The following is an 18,156-nucleotide window of genomic DNA, read 5'->3' on the forward strand; positions in this document are numbered from 1 at the left end:
TACCAGTGTTCCTGCGGTAGTTCTCTACCTGGTCTCCTTGTCTCTTAAACTGATTGCCCTCTCTCTTCTGGTCCCCATCCATACAACTTCCAGTGTGATCTATCTATATTTATTTTTTTTAGAGACAGGGTCTCAATCTGTTACCCAGGCTTGAGTGCAGTGGCACTATCATAGCTCATTGCAGCCTAGAACTCCTGGACTCAAGGGAACCTCCAGCCTCTTGAGTAGCCTGGGACTAGCTAACTTTTCTTTCTTTGCTTTGCTTTCTTTTTTTTATAGATTGGATCTTGCTGTGTTGTTCAGGCTGGTCTTGAACTTCTGGCCTCCAGCTATTCTCTCGCCTTGGCCTCCCAAAGTGTTGGGATTATGGGCATGGACCACTGTGCCCAGCCTGAGTGTTTTTACTAAAACACAAGTCTTGTTTTATTCCCATGCCTGCTGCCTTTTAGGGGCTCCCCATTTCCTGTATGTGTGGCATAGAATGCCCCTGTGCCAGTTTGGATCCTTGAGTAAGTAGACACTGAGGCAGAGTTAGGCATGGAAGAGGTTTATTAGTAACATCTGTGAAGGTTAAAGTTGGAAGAAGCTGCACTGGGCAGAGCTGGCTTCAAACCGAGCTACAGCACTTATGGTTCTGGCCAGCCTGCTGGAGAACTCGAGAGGAAAGGGTCACTGTTAAAGGAGGCCTGCGCCGGGCAGAGTGGCCAGGCCCCAGTGCCCTCACATGCTCAGTTATTGGCTGGAGACGGCTGTGTGGGTTTGATGGCTCTGCAGTGGGAGGCTGTCCACTCACTACCGGGAGATCTATGCAGTCTGACAAAAAAAGAAAAGAAAAGCAAAGAAAAAAAATTAGCTATTCCCAGCTACTCAGGAGGCTGGAGGACCCCTTGAGCCCAGGAGTTCCAGGTTGCAGTGAGCTATGATAGTGCACAGATAGCTATCCCAGCCTCTGGTCACATCCTTTGACTTCTTCCTAGCATTATCTTTTCTTGAAAAATAGATTCTATCTGTACTCTGAAGTTTCTCAAACATGCCAGGCTTTACACCGCCATGCATTTACATTCACTTTCCATCTACTTTAAATGCCCTTCCTTCCCCGTACTTGTGTTCCTGGAAAAGTACTTTCACAAGTCCGCTCAAGTGTCGTAACCACGCTGCCTTTCCCAATCCCTCAGCCATGTATCCACGTCGTCTTCTCTGTCTGATGTTTGCGGAGTCATCACTCTGCACTACCTTTGGCCTTCCTACTACCCAGTGAAACCTTTAAAGGAAAACCTTTCATTTTTAAGGTGATATTATTCACCATACTTTGCATTTTGAGATTGGTATTAAATGTATTGAATTAAATGAAAATATGAAAGAATTTTCATATCAGAAGTTGAGGATATTTTTTTCCTTTTCAAAGGATAAAACAAAAGTATTTCCATTTTTGTCACCTAATTATGGGTCTCGTGGATAAGCTTTTAGTGCAAATAATGGCCCATACTCCTGGGACTGGTCACTTGGAGGAAGGTGCAGTTCTCAGACATGACCACAAGGTGCTATAGTAATGGAACACTGGTACTTGCTTGTCTGAGGAACCTGTCACAGTCTGGGTGTTACGTAGGACAGCCAGTAAATCTGGGAAGGTGGTGGCTTGCATGTGACAAGTAGGATATCTCCTCATTAAATTGAGTCTGCTTTCATATTGGACAAACAACTTACAGAAGACATACGTAACTAAAAATGGAATGTGTGCAAGATATTGATGGCTTGTTCTTTGGTACAGTTTGGACACTTCTGAAAGTGAAGCAAGTGAAAACGAATCTATAAAAATTAGTGCAAAAAAGGTATGTAGGAATGTTCTCTCTCCTTTCTAATTTGTAAGGGTTTAAGTTATATTTTGATTGGATGCAAATAGAGAAAATGTTTTGTAAAATATTCATTTTCAGATAGAGTGGATATAGATAGAAAAATATTCTGTAGCAATGTTTTTCATAGAGAAAGTATATTATGTTTTCGGAGAAACTTTTACATTTTATAGTAAAAAGCAAGATATTTTTATATCTGAAGTGTTTTTCATTAAAGAGGTCTCAAATCTCTTTGTACTTTGTCAGTTTTCATAGTATGCATGTAATGTGTTTAGGTTGTGATTTACCTGCCTGAAGGCTTTAAATTATTGTTGGGAGTGTATATTCATAGCTCTTTAACCTAGGATTTTTGTCCTAGCCACTAATTATGTTGCCATCTTCCTATTATGTTCACTTTTGAAGTTTAGAAATGAGAAATATGGACTTCATGGTTTTCTACTTTTTTTAGTAAGAATTATAAGCATTTGTATTTCCTCCACCAGTAATGCTGTTTTCTTCACATAGCCGAGAGGAAGATGCAAGCCCATTACAGATGAGTCTGACACCAGTGAAGAAAGTGATGTAAGAAGAAAAGTTAAATCGGCAGAGAAAATAATTACACAACAACATGAAGCTATTCCAACTGCAGCATCTTCAGAACTTTTAGAGAAACCAGCTGAATTGGTCACTCCTAAAAAGATAGGACCACTTACTGCCCAGCCCTCAGTTGAAAAAGAGACCCTGGCAACAGAAAATAGACCGGTAAGAGGGTGTCTGCCATTCCCTTGGAGAGAAAAAAAAGTTTATTGAAAAATGTGTGGGAGGAAAATATAAAGCATTTTCTCTCTTCCGTTCAATCTTTTAAAAGATAAATTTTATATTTTTCTTAACATAATAAAAATATGTTTAATAAAAATAGCCTCCAAAAGAAGCTGACAGATCAGGAAGAGGGAGGGGGAAGGGTGGTACATGCGCTTAGAATGGTCACCAAAGGCATTTTTCTAGTCCACTGCAAGCCAGGTTTTTAAATCAAGTTATTAAGCGCTGCGGTCAACACTGTCCCACCAACAGAGATGGTGCGAGAGGTGGCCCGTGGTCCAAAAGGGACTGTGCAGCATGGAGGGTGCACCCCTACATCCGCCCACTGGCAAGTGGCCCCAAGGGTGGTCCTGGACAAACCCCCAAATTTGTTATCACCCAACTAGGTCCCTTGCCCACCACCTGTGAAGGCTAGTATACTAAGACAGCAGGAGTTGCGGTGGAGAAGGAGTTTCATTTTGCAAGGCGCTGGGCAAGGAGAGAGGAGTAATTGCTCAAATCTATCTCCTTAAGAATTTTGGGGGCTAAGATTTTTAAAGGTGGTTTGGTGAACAAAGGGCTAGGGAATTGGGTCTGCTGATTGGCTGGGGGTGAACTTACAGAGTTGGGAAGCAGAAATTGTCTTCTTGGCTGAGACATTTCCTGGATAGGTGGTTGCAGGATGCGGGACTTGTTGGATGGGTTCCCACACGTGGCCACTGGTCTGGTTGACGTCAGTTGGTCTCCCTGAATGCAGAGTCTGGAAGACATCTCAAAGACTAGTCTTAGGTTTCACAATAGTGATGTCATCTATAGAAGTGATTGGGAAGGTCACAAATTTTGTGCCTGTTAAGGAGATGTGACCTTAAGCAGCAAGCAGTTACAGGAGTAGGGAAGTTAGGGAATAATGGCTGGTTAACTTTTAGTATAACTTTTATAGAAATCAGACTTTTATCACTATTCCTGCCTGATGGCTTTAAATTATTTTAATATAGACAATTTCACTGGATTAGACCTTGATGGGGGCGGGGGGAGGTAATTATACAAGTCATCTTAGAATTCTGCTTAGCACAAACTCTAGTCTGTGTCTCAGTGGTGGATCTGGTCAGAGGTTGCTTTTAGGCTTTGTTTAGGGTATGTTTAGAGTAGGCCATACTCTAGGGCAGTATTAACAGGAAAAAACCCAAACTCTGTAAAATAATTTAAAGAGGTTTATTCCGAGCCAAATATGTACGACCATAGCCGGGGGACCCACACCCAAGAAGTATTGAGCAAGTGGTCTTGCTGTGGTTGGGCTGCAGTTTGATTTTACACATTTTAGAGAGAGAGGAATTGCAGGTAAAATCATCAGTGAGTACATGGGAGGTGTATATTGGTTTGGCCTAGAAAAGTCAGGATATTCGAAGCAGGAGTTTACGGGTTATAGGTGGGTTTAAAAATTCTCTGATTTGTAATTGGTTAAAGAAATGAAGTTTTATGTAAAAGCTTAGACTGTCTTAAGGAAGTCTGTTAATCGGAGACAAGCCCTAATAAACCGACTCAAGTGATCTGTCAAGCAAATTGGTGGCCTGCAGGTGATTTAACATTTGCTCTGCATGGCCTTATGTCCTGTTTATAATTTAGTATCTTACTGTCCAAGGCATCCAACCTTGCTTCCCTTTGTAGCCATGAGCTCGGTTTTAAGGTTTTTCTGGGGTCCCCTTGGCCAAGAGGGGGTCCATTCAATTGGGGTGTGGGGCTTAGGATTTTATTTTAGTTCACAGCAGTGTTTCTTTACTCGTTTTCATTCTTGCATCCCTAAGAAGGCCTTTTAGACTTTTTCCCCCTTCCCTCACAAATACAATTAAATTTTAATGCTATGTAAAAGTATACAAGTATATTGTGTATCTGTTTATATACTGGGTCCCTGAGAAGGGTTACAAACCATTTTAATATCGAAGTTTTTTTTTTTTTTTTTCAACCCCCCTAAGAACCAGCTGTTCCCCCCTGGGAACAATATTGACCTGAGATGGCACGCTAAGTGTGGTCTTTCTGCTGAATAGCCAGGTGTGAGGTCTGCATTTTCTAACTTTTCCCGGTGCTGCTTGCCGTCTCTTATCTGTTACGTTGTTTTCCCAGATAGCTGCTTTCTGGTAGACTTTATGTCTCACCTGGCACACGGACAGTACTCAGTCAAGGACTCCCCACCAAATGCCCACGCTTTCCTCCGGCAGCTTATTCAGGCGCCGCAGCTGAGTAGGATTTCCATGCTCTGCATGGACTTTAGCTTGCTGTGCCCCCAGGTAGAAATTGTATGTGGGGGAGATGGCATTCATGGGGCTCACCTTCTGAGTTTCCTTTTTTTCAGGGAACTCAGTCTTGTGTTGCTGTTGTCCCTATGGTTAAGTAAAGTTGCCGCTCCCGACCCCCCACTTTATGGTTGTTTATGGCAAGAGAGCTAGTACAGAAGCTGTTGCTTCTTCACAGCTGTGAGCGGAAATTTCAGCTGATGACACACATTGCTATCTTAAATAATAAAAGTTCAACTTCCTCCAAGGCAACTGATTGGTTATAAGTCAACTGAAAGTGTTATTTTCTTTTTATTTTGTGATGGTTTTATTTAATTTTTTGCAATGTTTCCTTATATTAATTTAGATAATTTATATTAATGCAACTATTAATTTAGAACTAAATAAGAATTGCTAAAGTATTGAATGACAGTGTTTGATAACACTGTCTTAATCCTTATGTTTTAAGAGAAATAAAACTTAAATATAAAAACCTATGCTTTTTTTGTAGAAAACTCAGGAAGAAGGGAAGATGTCTTGTGACACAAGGGAAAAATCAAGAAGTGAAAGTATAGACTCAGGTACAGAATGGTTATTTTATACTTTGTCCCTCATTCAAGAATTTCATGGGAAAAAAACTCTATTCTTAATTTGTTAAAGTAGTAAATTGTAAATATGTAAAATTGCCTCTTTTAGAAATTAAGAATCTGTGACTTTGGAGTAATATTTTGTTATGAAAATTTTCAACATGTAGCAAAGCTGAAAAAATGTTTTAGTATATATTCATATATCCAGCACTTAGGTTTTACAGTTAACATTTTATTATACTTGCTTTGTTACCTATCCATCCGCTAATCCATTTTAATTTTTTAATACATTTTATAATAAATTAGATGTCAGTAGTTCTGAAATATTTCAGCATGCCCATGATTAACTAGAGTTCAATGTTTGTTAACACTGTTTTCTTTTAATGTAAAATGTACATGCAGCATAATGAAATGCCCAACTCTTTAGTGTACAGTCAGTTGAGTTTTGGAAAATGCAAACACCTGTACTATAGATTAGTTTTGCCAATTCTGGAATTTCATATAGATGGAATCACATAATATGTACTCTTTATTTATTGATTGTTTTATTTTTGCCTACTTCTTATCAAAAGAAACATAGTATGTACTTTTGTATAAGTCTTCTTTCAGTTCTTTCACTCAGCATAATTTTTTTTTTTTTGAGATTCATCTATGTTGTTTTGTGTGATTTTTATTCCATTGTATGATTATACCATAGTTCATCCAGTCTCCTGTTCATGGATAACTGAGTTGTTTTCGGGTTTTGGCTATTATGGACAAAGCTGCTATGAACATTCTTATACACATGTTTTTGTGAACATATGTTTTCATTTCTTTTAGTTAAATAAAAAGGAGTGAAGCTGCTGAGTCATAGGGTAGGCATATATTTAATTTTACAAGAAACTGCCAGACTTTGGAAACTACATCCCAAGGTAGTTGGATAATTTTATATTCCCACCACAGTTTAAAATGTTACTAAGAATACAATGAACAGCTTCATAGGAGGTATAATTTCTGGTGTTCTGTTGCACTGTGGTTAACATTATTGCATTGTGTATTTCAAAATAACCAGAAGAGAGGATTTTGAGTGTTCTTACCATGAAGAAATGATAAATGTATGAGGTGATGGATATCCCATAATAAATACCTGGATTTGATTTTTACACAATGTTCATGTATCAAAACTGTACCCTGTAAATATGTACAATTATTATGTGTCAATTAGAAGCAAAATTTAAAAAAATCCAGGGCCTCCCCCCAAAAAATAGATGAAAAAGAGACATCTGCCCTCCACCCCTGACTTGCAGCACCTAAATATCTAGAAAAATGCAAGGCTAACAAAGCTGGTTTTTAAGGGGAAAAAACTAGAATAATCCTATGACTATCAAATTCTATCAGTAGTTAAAAATCTTTCTATAAAAACAAACTAACAAAAAATGCCCAGTTCCAGATAGTTTTATAGGTGAGTTTTAACAGACATTTAAGGAACAGTTAATTTTAATCTTAAGGACCAAAAGACCAGAAAGAGGCCCATGGATATATAGAAACTTGATGAGTGCATGACAAAGACGAGATTGCTGGCCAGTGGGGTTTTCCCTGTAGAAAAATGAAATGAGACCTCCTCTGACTGACAGCATAAACAAAAAAGCAGTTCTAGGTGAATTGAAGACTTAAATGTGACAGGTAAAATTGGACCAGATTACTGGTTTTTCTAGAAGTCCTGGCGAGCTTAGCTTTGGTAAACAGGGATCTGGGACCCAGGGGATAGTGGCTGCATTGGGGTGAGCAGTGTTGTAGGTTTGGCCTGGATGCATTGTTTCTGTTTTGTAAATAGCAACAAAAACAATGGAATGTTTACTGTGTGTGTCATTCTACTGAGTGTTTAATATCCTTTTTCTAATCCTTATAATAAACCTATGAGGTATAGGTGCTATTTCATATTTTCTCATTTTTGAGAAAATTAAGATTAGATCAAAAAACTTGTCTGAGCTTGCGCAGCTGTAAGTGAACTCAGCCAGTGTTTCAGGTGTATATTAACACGTAAACTAAAACAGGGCTCAGAAAACTATTGTCTACAATCTGAATTTGGCCCATTGCCTGTTTTGAAAATAAACGTTTATTGGACCACAGCCAGGTTCATTGGTTTGTGTATTGTCTATGGCTGCTTTCATACTGCAGTAGCACAGTTGAGCAGGTGGCCCATAAAGCTAACAGTATTTACTGTCTGACACTTTACAGAAGTAGTTTGCCAACCCCGGATGCACAACAACCGCCATTTTATTTGCTCACAATTTTGCTTTGGGCAATCTGCTCATTTGGTGCCTGAGCTGGGGCGAAAGGTCTAAGAGTCTCTTGTTAATATGTCAGATGCCTTGAGCTCCCTCATGTGACCTCTTTTCATGCTTCTATCTAAGCTTGGGATCCCTGTTGTTTGGTAGTCAGAATTTCACATGACAGTTGACTTCTAGGAGGGAGCATTTTAGGAGGTGAAAAGTGGTAGAAGCTGCAGACCTCTTAAGACCTGGCCCTGGAAGTTGCACAGTATCACTCCATATGTTCTTTTATTCAAGCCAGTCCTGGGGCTATCCCAGGTTCAAGGGGAAGGAAAATAGGAAAGGGTAGCAAAGAATCTGCAGCTGTTGTTAATCCACCACAGCCAAGAGTTGTGCTCAGGTCAGTGTGAATCCGAGATGAACTCTCAGCATGTTCATCAGTTTTGCAGTATTAAATAAGAAACTAATTATGGAAGAAGAGTGGACTATCCTATGTTAACATTATATAGAAAATTTGAGCATGCTTTAGAAATTTACTGATAACACCATACAAATGTGTAGTAATTTATAGTTTTGTAAATGAAAGGCAGAAAATGTTTTATTTCTTCTGTTTAATTAAGGAAACTGGGCCTCTAGAAGATTAAATGACCTGCCTAAGAGCTCATGACTAGCAAGGAAGAAGTTCAAACTAGAACCTAGGTCTTCAGATTCCTTTCCAGTATGTTACTGTATTTGACTATAATTATTTAAATTAATACACTGAGTGATCTTGATGTATTCTACAAATGGCCTATCTGATAGATTAAAATTCAGCAAATGTAGCTTACAAAGAGGAGCTTTATCTCCAGTAATGTTGATAACTGCAGACTATTCAATAAAGGCACATCAGGGTAATTAAAAGGCATCAGTGCCTTGGGTTGCTTCTGCAGAAATGGGAGAACCAACAAGACAGCAGTTAGAGTATAGACAGGGGTTTGTGAGACTGTGCACTGGGATAGGAAGAAGTAGTGAGTCCTATCTGATTCTTCCACTATAGCTATCTTTTACAATTTGGTCGGACTATTTTTGTTTCAGGCTTTCAGAACCTTGGACATACAGCAAAATTATGAATAATTGGTATATTAAATTGACTTATCTTAATATTCTAGATACTTCCAATATTCTAGATATTTGGTGTCTAGAAGGAAAGAAAACCAGTGATCTCATGGAGTTGGATATTGTGTTGCCTACATTTGAGAAAACCCTCCTACAATATAAGTAAGTCTTTTGATATTGTGATATATGTACCTAATAAATTTCCCTTGTCAGAAATTTTTGCTCATCCCACAGTTTTTGATATGTATTATTTCATTAACATGATGAAATAGTTGTAGATACTTTTACATTTTCATTATAGCTTTTTCTTTAATCCTTTGAATTATTAGAGTATGTTTTTCTATGTCTGAATATGTGACTTTTTAATTTAAATTTTTGTATTAACATTCTATCTTAAATATGGTAAAAGATCATAGTCTGGTGATACCTTATTTTTTAATTTTTTTTTAATTTTGAGGCTTTCTTCATGGCCTAGCATATGATCTATGTGGAATCTCTAATTGCTGGATCTACTTAGAATGTCTAATTATTGGATCTATGTGGAATCTGTAATTATTCCATTTTTTCTGGTACTTCTATCAATTTGTGCTGTATATATTTAGAGACTGTTGGGAACATAATGTTTAAAATTTCTGTTTTATAGATTGAACATTTTATCATTATGTAGTGACCCTCTCCATTCCTAAACATGCTTTTAGGAATGTTAAGATCTACTTTGCCTGATGCTGATTTTTGTCATTAGCTTTCTTTTGTGAGCATTTGCCAGATTTTACATTATTTTTAATTTCTTTTACATCCAACCCTGTGTGACCTTAAACCTTAATGTTTCTTATAAATATTTTTATTTTTTATTTTTTAAAAATTATGAGTACATAATAGTTGTATGGGTACATATGATGTTTTGATACAGGCATATAATGTGTAATAATCAAATCAGGGTAATTAAGGTATCCATACCTCGGGCATTTATCATTTCTTTGTGTTAGTAACATTTCAATCCCACTCTTATTAGTTATTTTAAAGTATGCCATAACTTATTGTTGACTATAGTCACTTTGTTATGCTATCAAATATTATTCATTCTAACTATATTTTTGCACCCTCTGAATCTTTTAAAATCCTATGTGTTAGTCTTTGAATTTCAACTGTTGAGTTTAGTCCATTAACATTTATTGTAATTATCACTATATCTGGAACAATATATTAGTATATTGTTTTTACTTTAAAGTTTTTGTTCTACTCTTTGATGTTTTTAATCCTTTTTGTTGTTGTTGTTGCCCAAGCTAGAGTGAGTGCTGTGGCGTCAGCCTAGCTCACAGCAACCTCAATCTCCTGGGCTCACACGATCCTACTGCCTCAGCCTCCTGAGTAGCTGGGACTAAAGGCATGCGCCACCATGCCCTGCTAGTTTTTTCTATATATGTTAGTTGGCCAATTAGTTTCTTTCTATTTATAGTAGAGACGGGGTTTCGCTCTTGCTCAGGCTGGTTTCGAACTCCTGACCTCGAGCAGTCCGCCTGCCTCGGCCTCCCAGAGAGCTAGGATTACAGGTGTGAGCCACCGCACCCAGCCTATTTTAGTTTTTATATTTAATATATGGTCCTTTTTTTTTTGGTCTTATTATATTTATGTTTTATGTTGCTACTATCTTCCCTAGAAGATTTGTTAGGCTAAGTTCAAATGACTGGATCATCTATTCTAAAGTATGTGTTTTCCTTTTGAAATAGTTCATTCCTCCAGCATCTTGTTATTCCAGCCTATGAGTTTATCTTCCCCTGGGGCTGTCAGTTTCTCTGTCAGACTGTGTGGTCATCATTTTCCATGCCTGGTGTTTGGCAGGGGCAGGGGAAGGGAACAGCTGCCCAAAGTCATCCAGTCTTCTTGTTTTTCTCCAGGTCTCATAAGTACAGCCAAGGTTTTACTCTTGACATGGGGACAGAGGTCTGCATTGCCGAGGTGGTAGGTGACAGGCACTGTTTGTGAGGCTCAGTGGTGGGCAAGAAGCAGGAGTCAGCCTCCAACAGCTCTGTTCCTGCCCCGGCCACAGCCACCACTCCTTACACACTTACCCTTAGATACCCCCCCCCTTGGGGTTTTCATAGCTTTCTCCATTTTTTGGTGGTGTTCCCTCTGTAGTTCTTCTGGGTGATCTTGGGGAAAGAAGCCAGCCTGTCATGCTTATTAACTCATCATCATTGTGGGAAATGCCTGTTTTATTCTTCTGTACTGTATATTCCAGAGCCAGTTTGTTGTTAAAAACTGGTACGGAAGTTCTCTTAACACAGCCAAGACCATCGTGCTTATGTTATCCTTTTCCCATTCGTAAATTTCTTAAAGGAAGCTTATTATAGTTTTAGGGAAAATAGTATTGTTCCCTTTCAGCAGAGCTAAGTTCTTGATATAAGAAATGATTTAGAAAAGATACAGTATTTTTCTTGAACTTTTAAAATTGCAAAATAACTTAGTGTTTTTGTCATACCAAATAAGAATTCCAGTGAATTACTGCTCCTGTTTTGTTTTCTTGACAATATAGTGTTCTCAGTCATGTGAAACACTTCATTCTTTCAAAGTCTAATAAACAGGACTGAGCACAATGGATTATACTGTAATCCTAGCACTTTGGGAGGCTGAAGTGGGAGGATTGCTTGAGGCCAGGAGTTTGAGACCAGCCTGGGCAACATAGCAAGACCCTATCTCTAACAAAACAAAACAACCACAAGATCAGGTTTTTGAGGATCTGCTGTTTTTAATATCCTGTACCTAGCACTCACACCTGAATAGCTTCTTTCTTAATAGACTTACTGACTATAAGCAATTTATCAATGTGTTTAAGTAGGGAAGTATGCCATGAAATGCGGCATTACAAACTCTTAGAATATTCTTTAACTGATTCAACTAGTTACCTAGGGAAAGTAGCTAGATTTTTAAGGCATTAGAATTTGAAAGAGCTGTGTCTTACTATCATACATAGACCATCACCTTTGTGTTAATAGAATCCATCAATTTATGATTACAAGACATATGCAGAGAGGCCTGGCCAGTTTTAAAATTTTTTGGTTTTTTGCAGACAAATTCTCACTATGTTGTTAGGCTCAAGGGATTCTCCTGCCTCAGCCTCCTAAATAGCTGGGATTACAGGCACATGCCACCACAATGCCCTGCTGTATTTTAAAAATATTTTTAACATCTGAAAATCATAATTTTATATCTATATTACACTAGAAATTTTTTTAAAGATAGAGCTTATGTAAATTTTTTTAATTACGATAAATGACACATAATATAAAATTTGCCATCCTAAGCATTTTTAAGTGCATAGGTCAGTAGTGTTAAGTATATTCATATTGTTGTGCAACCAGTCTCCAGAACTTCTTTATCTTGCAAAACGGAAATTCTCTACCTATTAAACAACATACTGCTTATTTCCCCCTCCCTCCAGCCCCTGGCAACCACCCTTCTACTTTCTGTTTCTATGAATTTGACTTCTCTGAATACTCCATATAAATGGAATCATACAGTATTTGTCTTTGTGATTGGCTTATTTCCCTTAGCATGTCCTCAAGGTTCATCTGCGTTATAGTTTCAGAATTTCCTTCCTTTTAAGGGCTGAATGATATTCCATTGTGTGCACACACACACACACACACACACACCAATTTTGTTTATCCATTCATCAGTGGCCCTTGGGTTCTTACACCTATTGGCTATTGTGAATAATGCTGCTATGAACATTGGTATATAAGTTTCAAGTCCCTGCTTTCAATTCTTTTGTGTGTACACCCTGAGATAGAATTGCTGAATGATATGGTAATTCTGTGTTTAATTTTTTTTTGAGGAACTGTCAAACTATTTTCCACAGTGACTACACCATTTTACATTTTCACCAGCAATACACAAGGATCTGTTTTCTTTACATCCTCACCAGCACTTGTTTTCTGCTTATTTTTTTTTATAGTAGCCATCCTAATGGGTGTAGGATGGTATTGTGGTTTTGGTTTGCATTTCCCTTATGATTTGTGATTTTGAGCATCTTTTCCTGTGCTTGATGGCCATTGGTGTATCTTCTTTGGAGAAATATCAATTCAAGTCCTTTGCCCATTTTTAATCGGATTGTTTGGATTTTTGTGGTTGACTTGTAGGAATTATTTATATTCTGGATATTATCCTCTTACTATAATAGATAATGGTTTGTAAATATTTTCTTCTGTCCCGTGGGCTGCCTTTTCATTCTGTGTTTCCTTTGTTGTGCAGAAATTTTCAAGTTTGATGTAATCCTATTTGTCTATTCTTTTGTTGCCTGCACTTTTGATGTCATATATAAGAAATTTATTGCCAGTTCTATCATGAAGCATTTCCTCTACATTTTCTTCAAGTTTTATAGTTTGGGGTCTTATGCTTAGGTCTTTAATCTATTTCAAGTTAATTTTTGTATGAGGTAAAGGTCCAACTTCTTTCTTTTGCATGTGGACATCTAGTTTTCCCAGCGCCATTTGTTGAAGGAGACTATCCTTCCCCATTGTGTAGCCTTGGCACCCTTGATGAGGATCATAAGCCCTCGGTATACATGAAGGTTCATTTCTTGGTTCTCTGTTTTATTGGCCTATGTGTCTGTCTTTATGCTTATGCCATCCTGTTTAGATTACTGTAGTTTTAGTTATATGCTTGGAAATCAGAAAGTATAAGGCCTCCTGCTTTATTTTTTTCTTCAAGATTTTTTTGGCTATTTGGGGTCCTTTGATATTCCATATGAATTTTATGATTTTTTTTCTATTTCTGTAGAAAATGCCATTGGAATGTCAGGGATAGGGATATTGAATCTGTAGAATGTTTGGGGTTGTATGGTCATTTTTACAATATTATGTTTTCCAATCCATGGGCAGGATGTCTTCCGATTAATTTGTATCTTTAATTTCTTTCAGCAGTGTTTTGTAATTTTTAGTGTACAAATCTTTCACCTCCTCAGATAAATTTATCCTAAATATTTTATTCTTTTTGTTATCATAAATGGAATTGTTTTCTTAATTTCCTTTTTGGATTGTTTATTGTTAGTACATAGAAACACAACTCATTCTTTTTGTTTGTTTTGTTTTTGAGATAGTCTCACTCTGTTTCCCAGGCTGGAGTATAGTGGCACAATCACAGGTCACTGCAATTTCCAACTCCTAGGCTTAAGCAATCCTCCTGACTCAGCCTTCTGAGTAGTTGGGACTATAGGCACACGCCACCACACATGGCTTAAATTTTTTGTAGAGATGGGGTCTCACTGTGTAGCCCAGGCTGGTCTCAAACTCCTGGCCTCAAGCAGTCCTCCCGTCTCAACTTCCCAAAGTGCTGGAATTATAGGCATGAGCCACTACACTTGCCCACACTGTTTTGTGTGTGTATATGTGTTGATTTTGAACCTGGCCACTTTACTGGATTCATTTATTAGTTCTAACAGGCTTGTTTGTTTTGGTGGAATGGCAAAATTAACCTTCTGCCTTAGGAAACTATAGAAAAAGAAGCAAATTAAATCCAAAGTAAGCAGAAGAAAATAAATAATAAAAATTAGAGCAGAAATCAAAGAGATTGAAAATAGGAACTCAGTGGAGAAAATCAACAAAATCAAAAGCTGGTTCAGTAACCTCCTAGCCACGCTAACTAAGAGAAAAAGAGGACACAAATCACTAATATTAGAAACAAAATAGGGGACATGATTACAGATTGAATGTTAAAAGGATAATCAAGGAGTAATATGCACAACTCTATGCCTGCAAATTTGTAAATCTAGATAAAATAGACAAATTATATGATAGCTATAATCAGCCAAGATTCCTGTAAGAATCTGAACAGACTATCTGAATAAGTCTATATCTGTCAAAGAAATTGGATTAATAGTTAATGACCTGCCCAAACAGCAATCACTAGTGGGGTCACTAGTGAATTCTACCAAACATTTAAGGAAGAAATTATACAAATACTCAGAAAAGTTTCAGAAAACAGGAGCAGAGGGAATACTTCCTACCTCATTCTATGAGGCCAGCATTATCCTAATATTAAAATCTGATAACATTATAAGAAAACAGACCAATATCTCTCATGAAAATAGATGCAGAAATACTCAACAAAATATTAGCAAATTGAATCCAACAATGTATAAAAAAATTATTTTCTTCAATGTTCAGTGGAAGCAAAAAATAGAATTTAAAAAAAAGGATTACACACCATGACCAGGTAGGATTTATCCCAGATATGCAAGGCTGGTTCATCTTTTAAAATCAATTAATGTAATCCATCATATCAACAGGCTAAAGAAGAGGCTAAATCACATAGTCTTAGTAGATTCAGGTAAAACATTTGCCAAAATCTAATACCCATTCATGATAAAAACTCAGTAAAGTAGAAGGGACCTTCTACTTGATAATATCTACCAAAAAACCCTGGACAGCTCACACCATACCTAATGGTGAGAAATTAGAAGCTTTCCCACTAAGATCAGGAACAAAACAAGGATGTCCCCTTTTACAGTGCTTTTCAACATCGTACTGGCAGTCCTGGCTAATGCAGTAAGACAAGAAAAGGAAATTAAAGGCATACAGATTAGGAAGGAAGAAATAAAACTGTGTGAGTTGTCAGATGACATAATTAATTGTCTATTAAGAAAATCTGAAAAACAAAACAAAAAACCCACCTGAAACTAGAAATTGATTATAGTAAGGTAGCAGGATATATACAAAAGTCAATTGCTTTTCTATATACCAGCCATAAACAAGTGGAATTTAAATTATAAATACAATACCATTTATATCAGCACCACCCCCAAAATGAACTACTTGGGTATGAATTTAACAAAATATGTACAAGATCTGTATGAAGAAAACAATAAGAAATAAGTGGAAATCCATGTTTATGGATGGGAAGACTACTGTAAAGATTTCGGTTCTTCCCATCTTGATCTATAGATTCAGTGTAATCCCAATCAAAAACCCTTCAAGTTATTTTTGTGGATATCAATAAACCAATTCTAAAGTTTATATGGAGAGGAAAAAGACCCAGAATACCTAATTCAATATTAAAAGAGAAAAACAAAGTTATAGGACTGATCTATTCAACATCAAGATTTAATATAAAGCTACAGTGATCAAGACAGTGTGGTATTGATAAAAAAAATAGACAAATAGATCAATGAACAGAATAGACAGCCCAGAAATAGACTCACACCGATGTAGTCAAAGATAGTATTTTTGACAAAGCAGCATAGGAAATACAGTGGAGACAACTGGACATACACATACAAAAAAAGAAAAAAAAAAGAATCTAGAAGAACACAGACCTTACACCTGTCCCAAAAATTAATTGAAAATCAATTACAGACCTAAATGAAAAATGCAAAACTCTAAAATTCTTAGAAGATAACATATGACAAAATCCAAATGACCTTTGGATTTGACAACAATTTGATGATGATACCAAAGGCACAATCTATTAAAGAGTCGATAAGCTGAACTTCATTATGAAGTTAGAAATTTCTGCTCTACAAAAGACACTGTCAGGAATGAAAAGACAAGCATAGACATGGAGAAAATATTTGCAAAAAGTGATATATCTAATAAAGGTCTATTATGCAAAATATGCAAAGAACTCTTAAAACTTGACAGTAAGAAAACAACCCGATTAAACTGGCCAAAGATGTGGCAGTGTGTGCTGCAGCACCAGTGCTATAGGTCTGCTGTCCAGCCATGAATGAGCCAAACTGGGAAAAGCATAGCCTCGCCACTAGATCTCTTCTTCCTGATGACAGAGACTTGAACCAGTTTCTTTGAGTCAGCTTTATAGTTTCTGAAGAACTAGACTGCTGATTTATGGCCACTTACAGTTATTCTCACAGTTGCTAACAGGCAAGGAGGGCGGAGTAAAGCCTGCTGGTTGTTCAGATCAAGTGGTAGGAAAAGACTGGGGTTGGCTGTAAGTGTTTGCATATTAGTTGGTCCCGTGAGCTTGGCTAATGTTAGGGAGTAAGATGACCTCATGCCAAAGGGCTTAGGGAAAAATATTTTTGTTCTTTTTGTTTTGCTGAGACATGTTTCCAGTATTTCATTTAAGCCTAAGGAAGGGTTGCAGGCTAAACTTTGCCATCTTAGATATTTAAAACAGTATATGCCAAATTGTGTGTGTATGTTTATGTGCCAAGCAAATGAAACATACCTTTCAAAATCCTTTATAGTACCTTTTTTTTTTTAAACTCCTCTACAGACAAAGAATAAAATCCAGAATTTGTAAGGAAGCCATCAACAAATTTTATTTTAATGTTAAAGAGGAACTCATCAAAATGGTAAGCTGACATAAATTTGTTGGTCTAAAAATTTTTTGACTAATCCTGAGGCAGCATACTACATGTAATCTTAGAAAAGCTTGCATTTGCTGGCAATATGGTAAGAAACTCATTAGAATACCCGTATTTCACAGAACTGTTTTTAAACTAAATATATGTAAAGCTAATTAACATTTAATTTTTGGAAAATGCATGTGAATATTTATGTTTTGTTTAGCTTAAAGATGCCCGGATGTTGAAAAAGCTGAAAAGGAAGAATGCTAAGGTAAATCACTTCTGTGATTAGAGTCATAGTCATACACAATACTAACATATGTAGGGTTAAATAAATACTTGATTCTGGGTTTTATAACCTTTAGACTTTATAGGATTTTAAATCTTTTTTTTTTTTTTTTTTTTTTTTTTTGAGACAGAGTCTCGCTTTGTTGTCCAGGCTAGAGTGAGTGCCGTGGCGTCAGCCTAGCTCACAGCAACCTCACACTCCTGGGCTCGAGCGATCCTTCTGCCTCAGCCTCCCGAGTAGCTGGGACTACAAGCATGCGCCACCATGCCCGGCTGATTTTTTATATACATATCAGTTGGCCAATTAATTTATTTCTATTTTTATAGTAGAGACGGGGTCTCGTTCTTGCTCAGGCTGTTTTTGAACTCCTGACCTTGAGCAATCCGCCCGCCTCGGCCTCCCAGAGAGCTAGGATTACAGGCGTGAGCCACCGCGCCCGGCCAGGATTTTAAATCTTTCTAGTCAGGCTGTTATTTGGTTGATCATGTGGTTGATCTGGCAAATACTAGGCAAGCTTAAGGAATGGTGGGGGTCCTAGTCACCTTTGTTTCCTACAGCTGTGCAAATGTCTGTTTTTAATAATTGACAGAAATTTAAGCCCTTTCTTTTTCTTTTTGGAGACAGAGTCTCACTTTGTTGCCCAGACTAGAGTGAGTGCCATGGCGTCAGCCTAGCTCACAGCAACCTCAATATCCTGGGCTCAAGTGATCCTCCTGCCTAGCTCACAGCAACCT

General features: G+C 37.3%; 1 protein-coding gene and 1 long non-coding RNA gene across 2 annotated transcripts in view; one reads left to right on the plus strand and one right to left on the minus strand.

The window, feature by feature from the left end:
• CENPU (centromere protein U) overlaps positions 1–18,156 on the plus strand; it is a 39,836-nt gene that overhangs the window by 17,566 nt on the left and 4,114 nt on the right. The window contains exons 5-10 of the mRNA XM_076010691.1: positions 1,769–1,829; positions 2,355–2,591; positions 5,406–5,475; positions 8,882–8,990; positions 17,061–17,139; positions 17,357–17,404. Of these exons, the coding sequence (XP_075866806.1) occupies positions 1,769–1,829; positions 2,355–2,591; positions 5,406–5,475; positions 8,882–8,990; positions 17,061–17,139; positions 17,357–17,404 (604 nt within the window). The remainder of the gene's footprint in view (positions 1–1,768; positions 1,830–2,354; positions 2,592–5,405; positions 5,476–8,881; positions 8,991–17,060; positions 17,140–17,356; positions 17,405–18,156) is intronic.
• Positions 532–8,886, minus strand: LOC142876372 (uncharacterized). Its single transcript, XR_012923268.1, has 2 exons — positions 3,249–8,886; positions 532–813 (listed from the first exon to the last, which is right to left on the minus strand). It is a non-coding gene; the product is annotated as an uncharacterized LOC142876372 (long non-coding RNA).

The sequence above is a fragment of the Microcebus murinus genome, chromosome 15, assembly GCF_040939455.1.
Source record: "Microcebus murinus isolate Inina chromosome 15, M.murinus_Inina_mat1.0, whole genome shotgun sequence".
NCBI lineage: Eukaryota > Metazoa > Chordata > Mammalia > Primates > Cheirogaleidae > Microcebus > Microcebus murinus.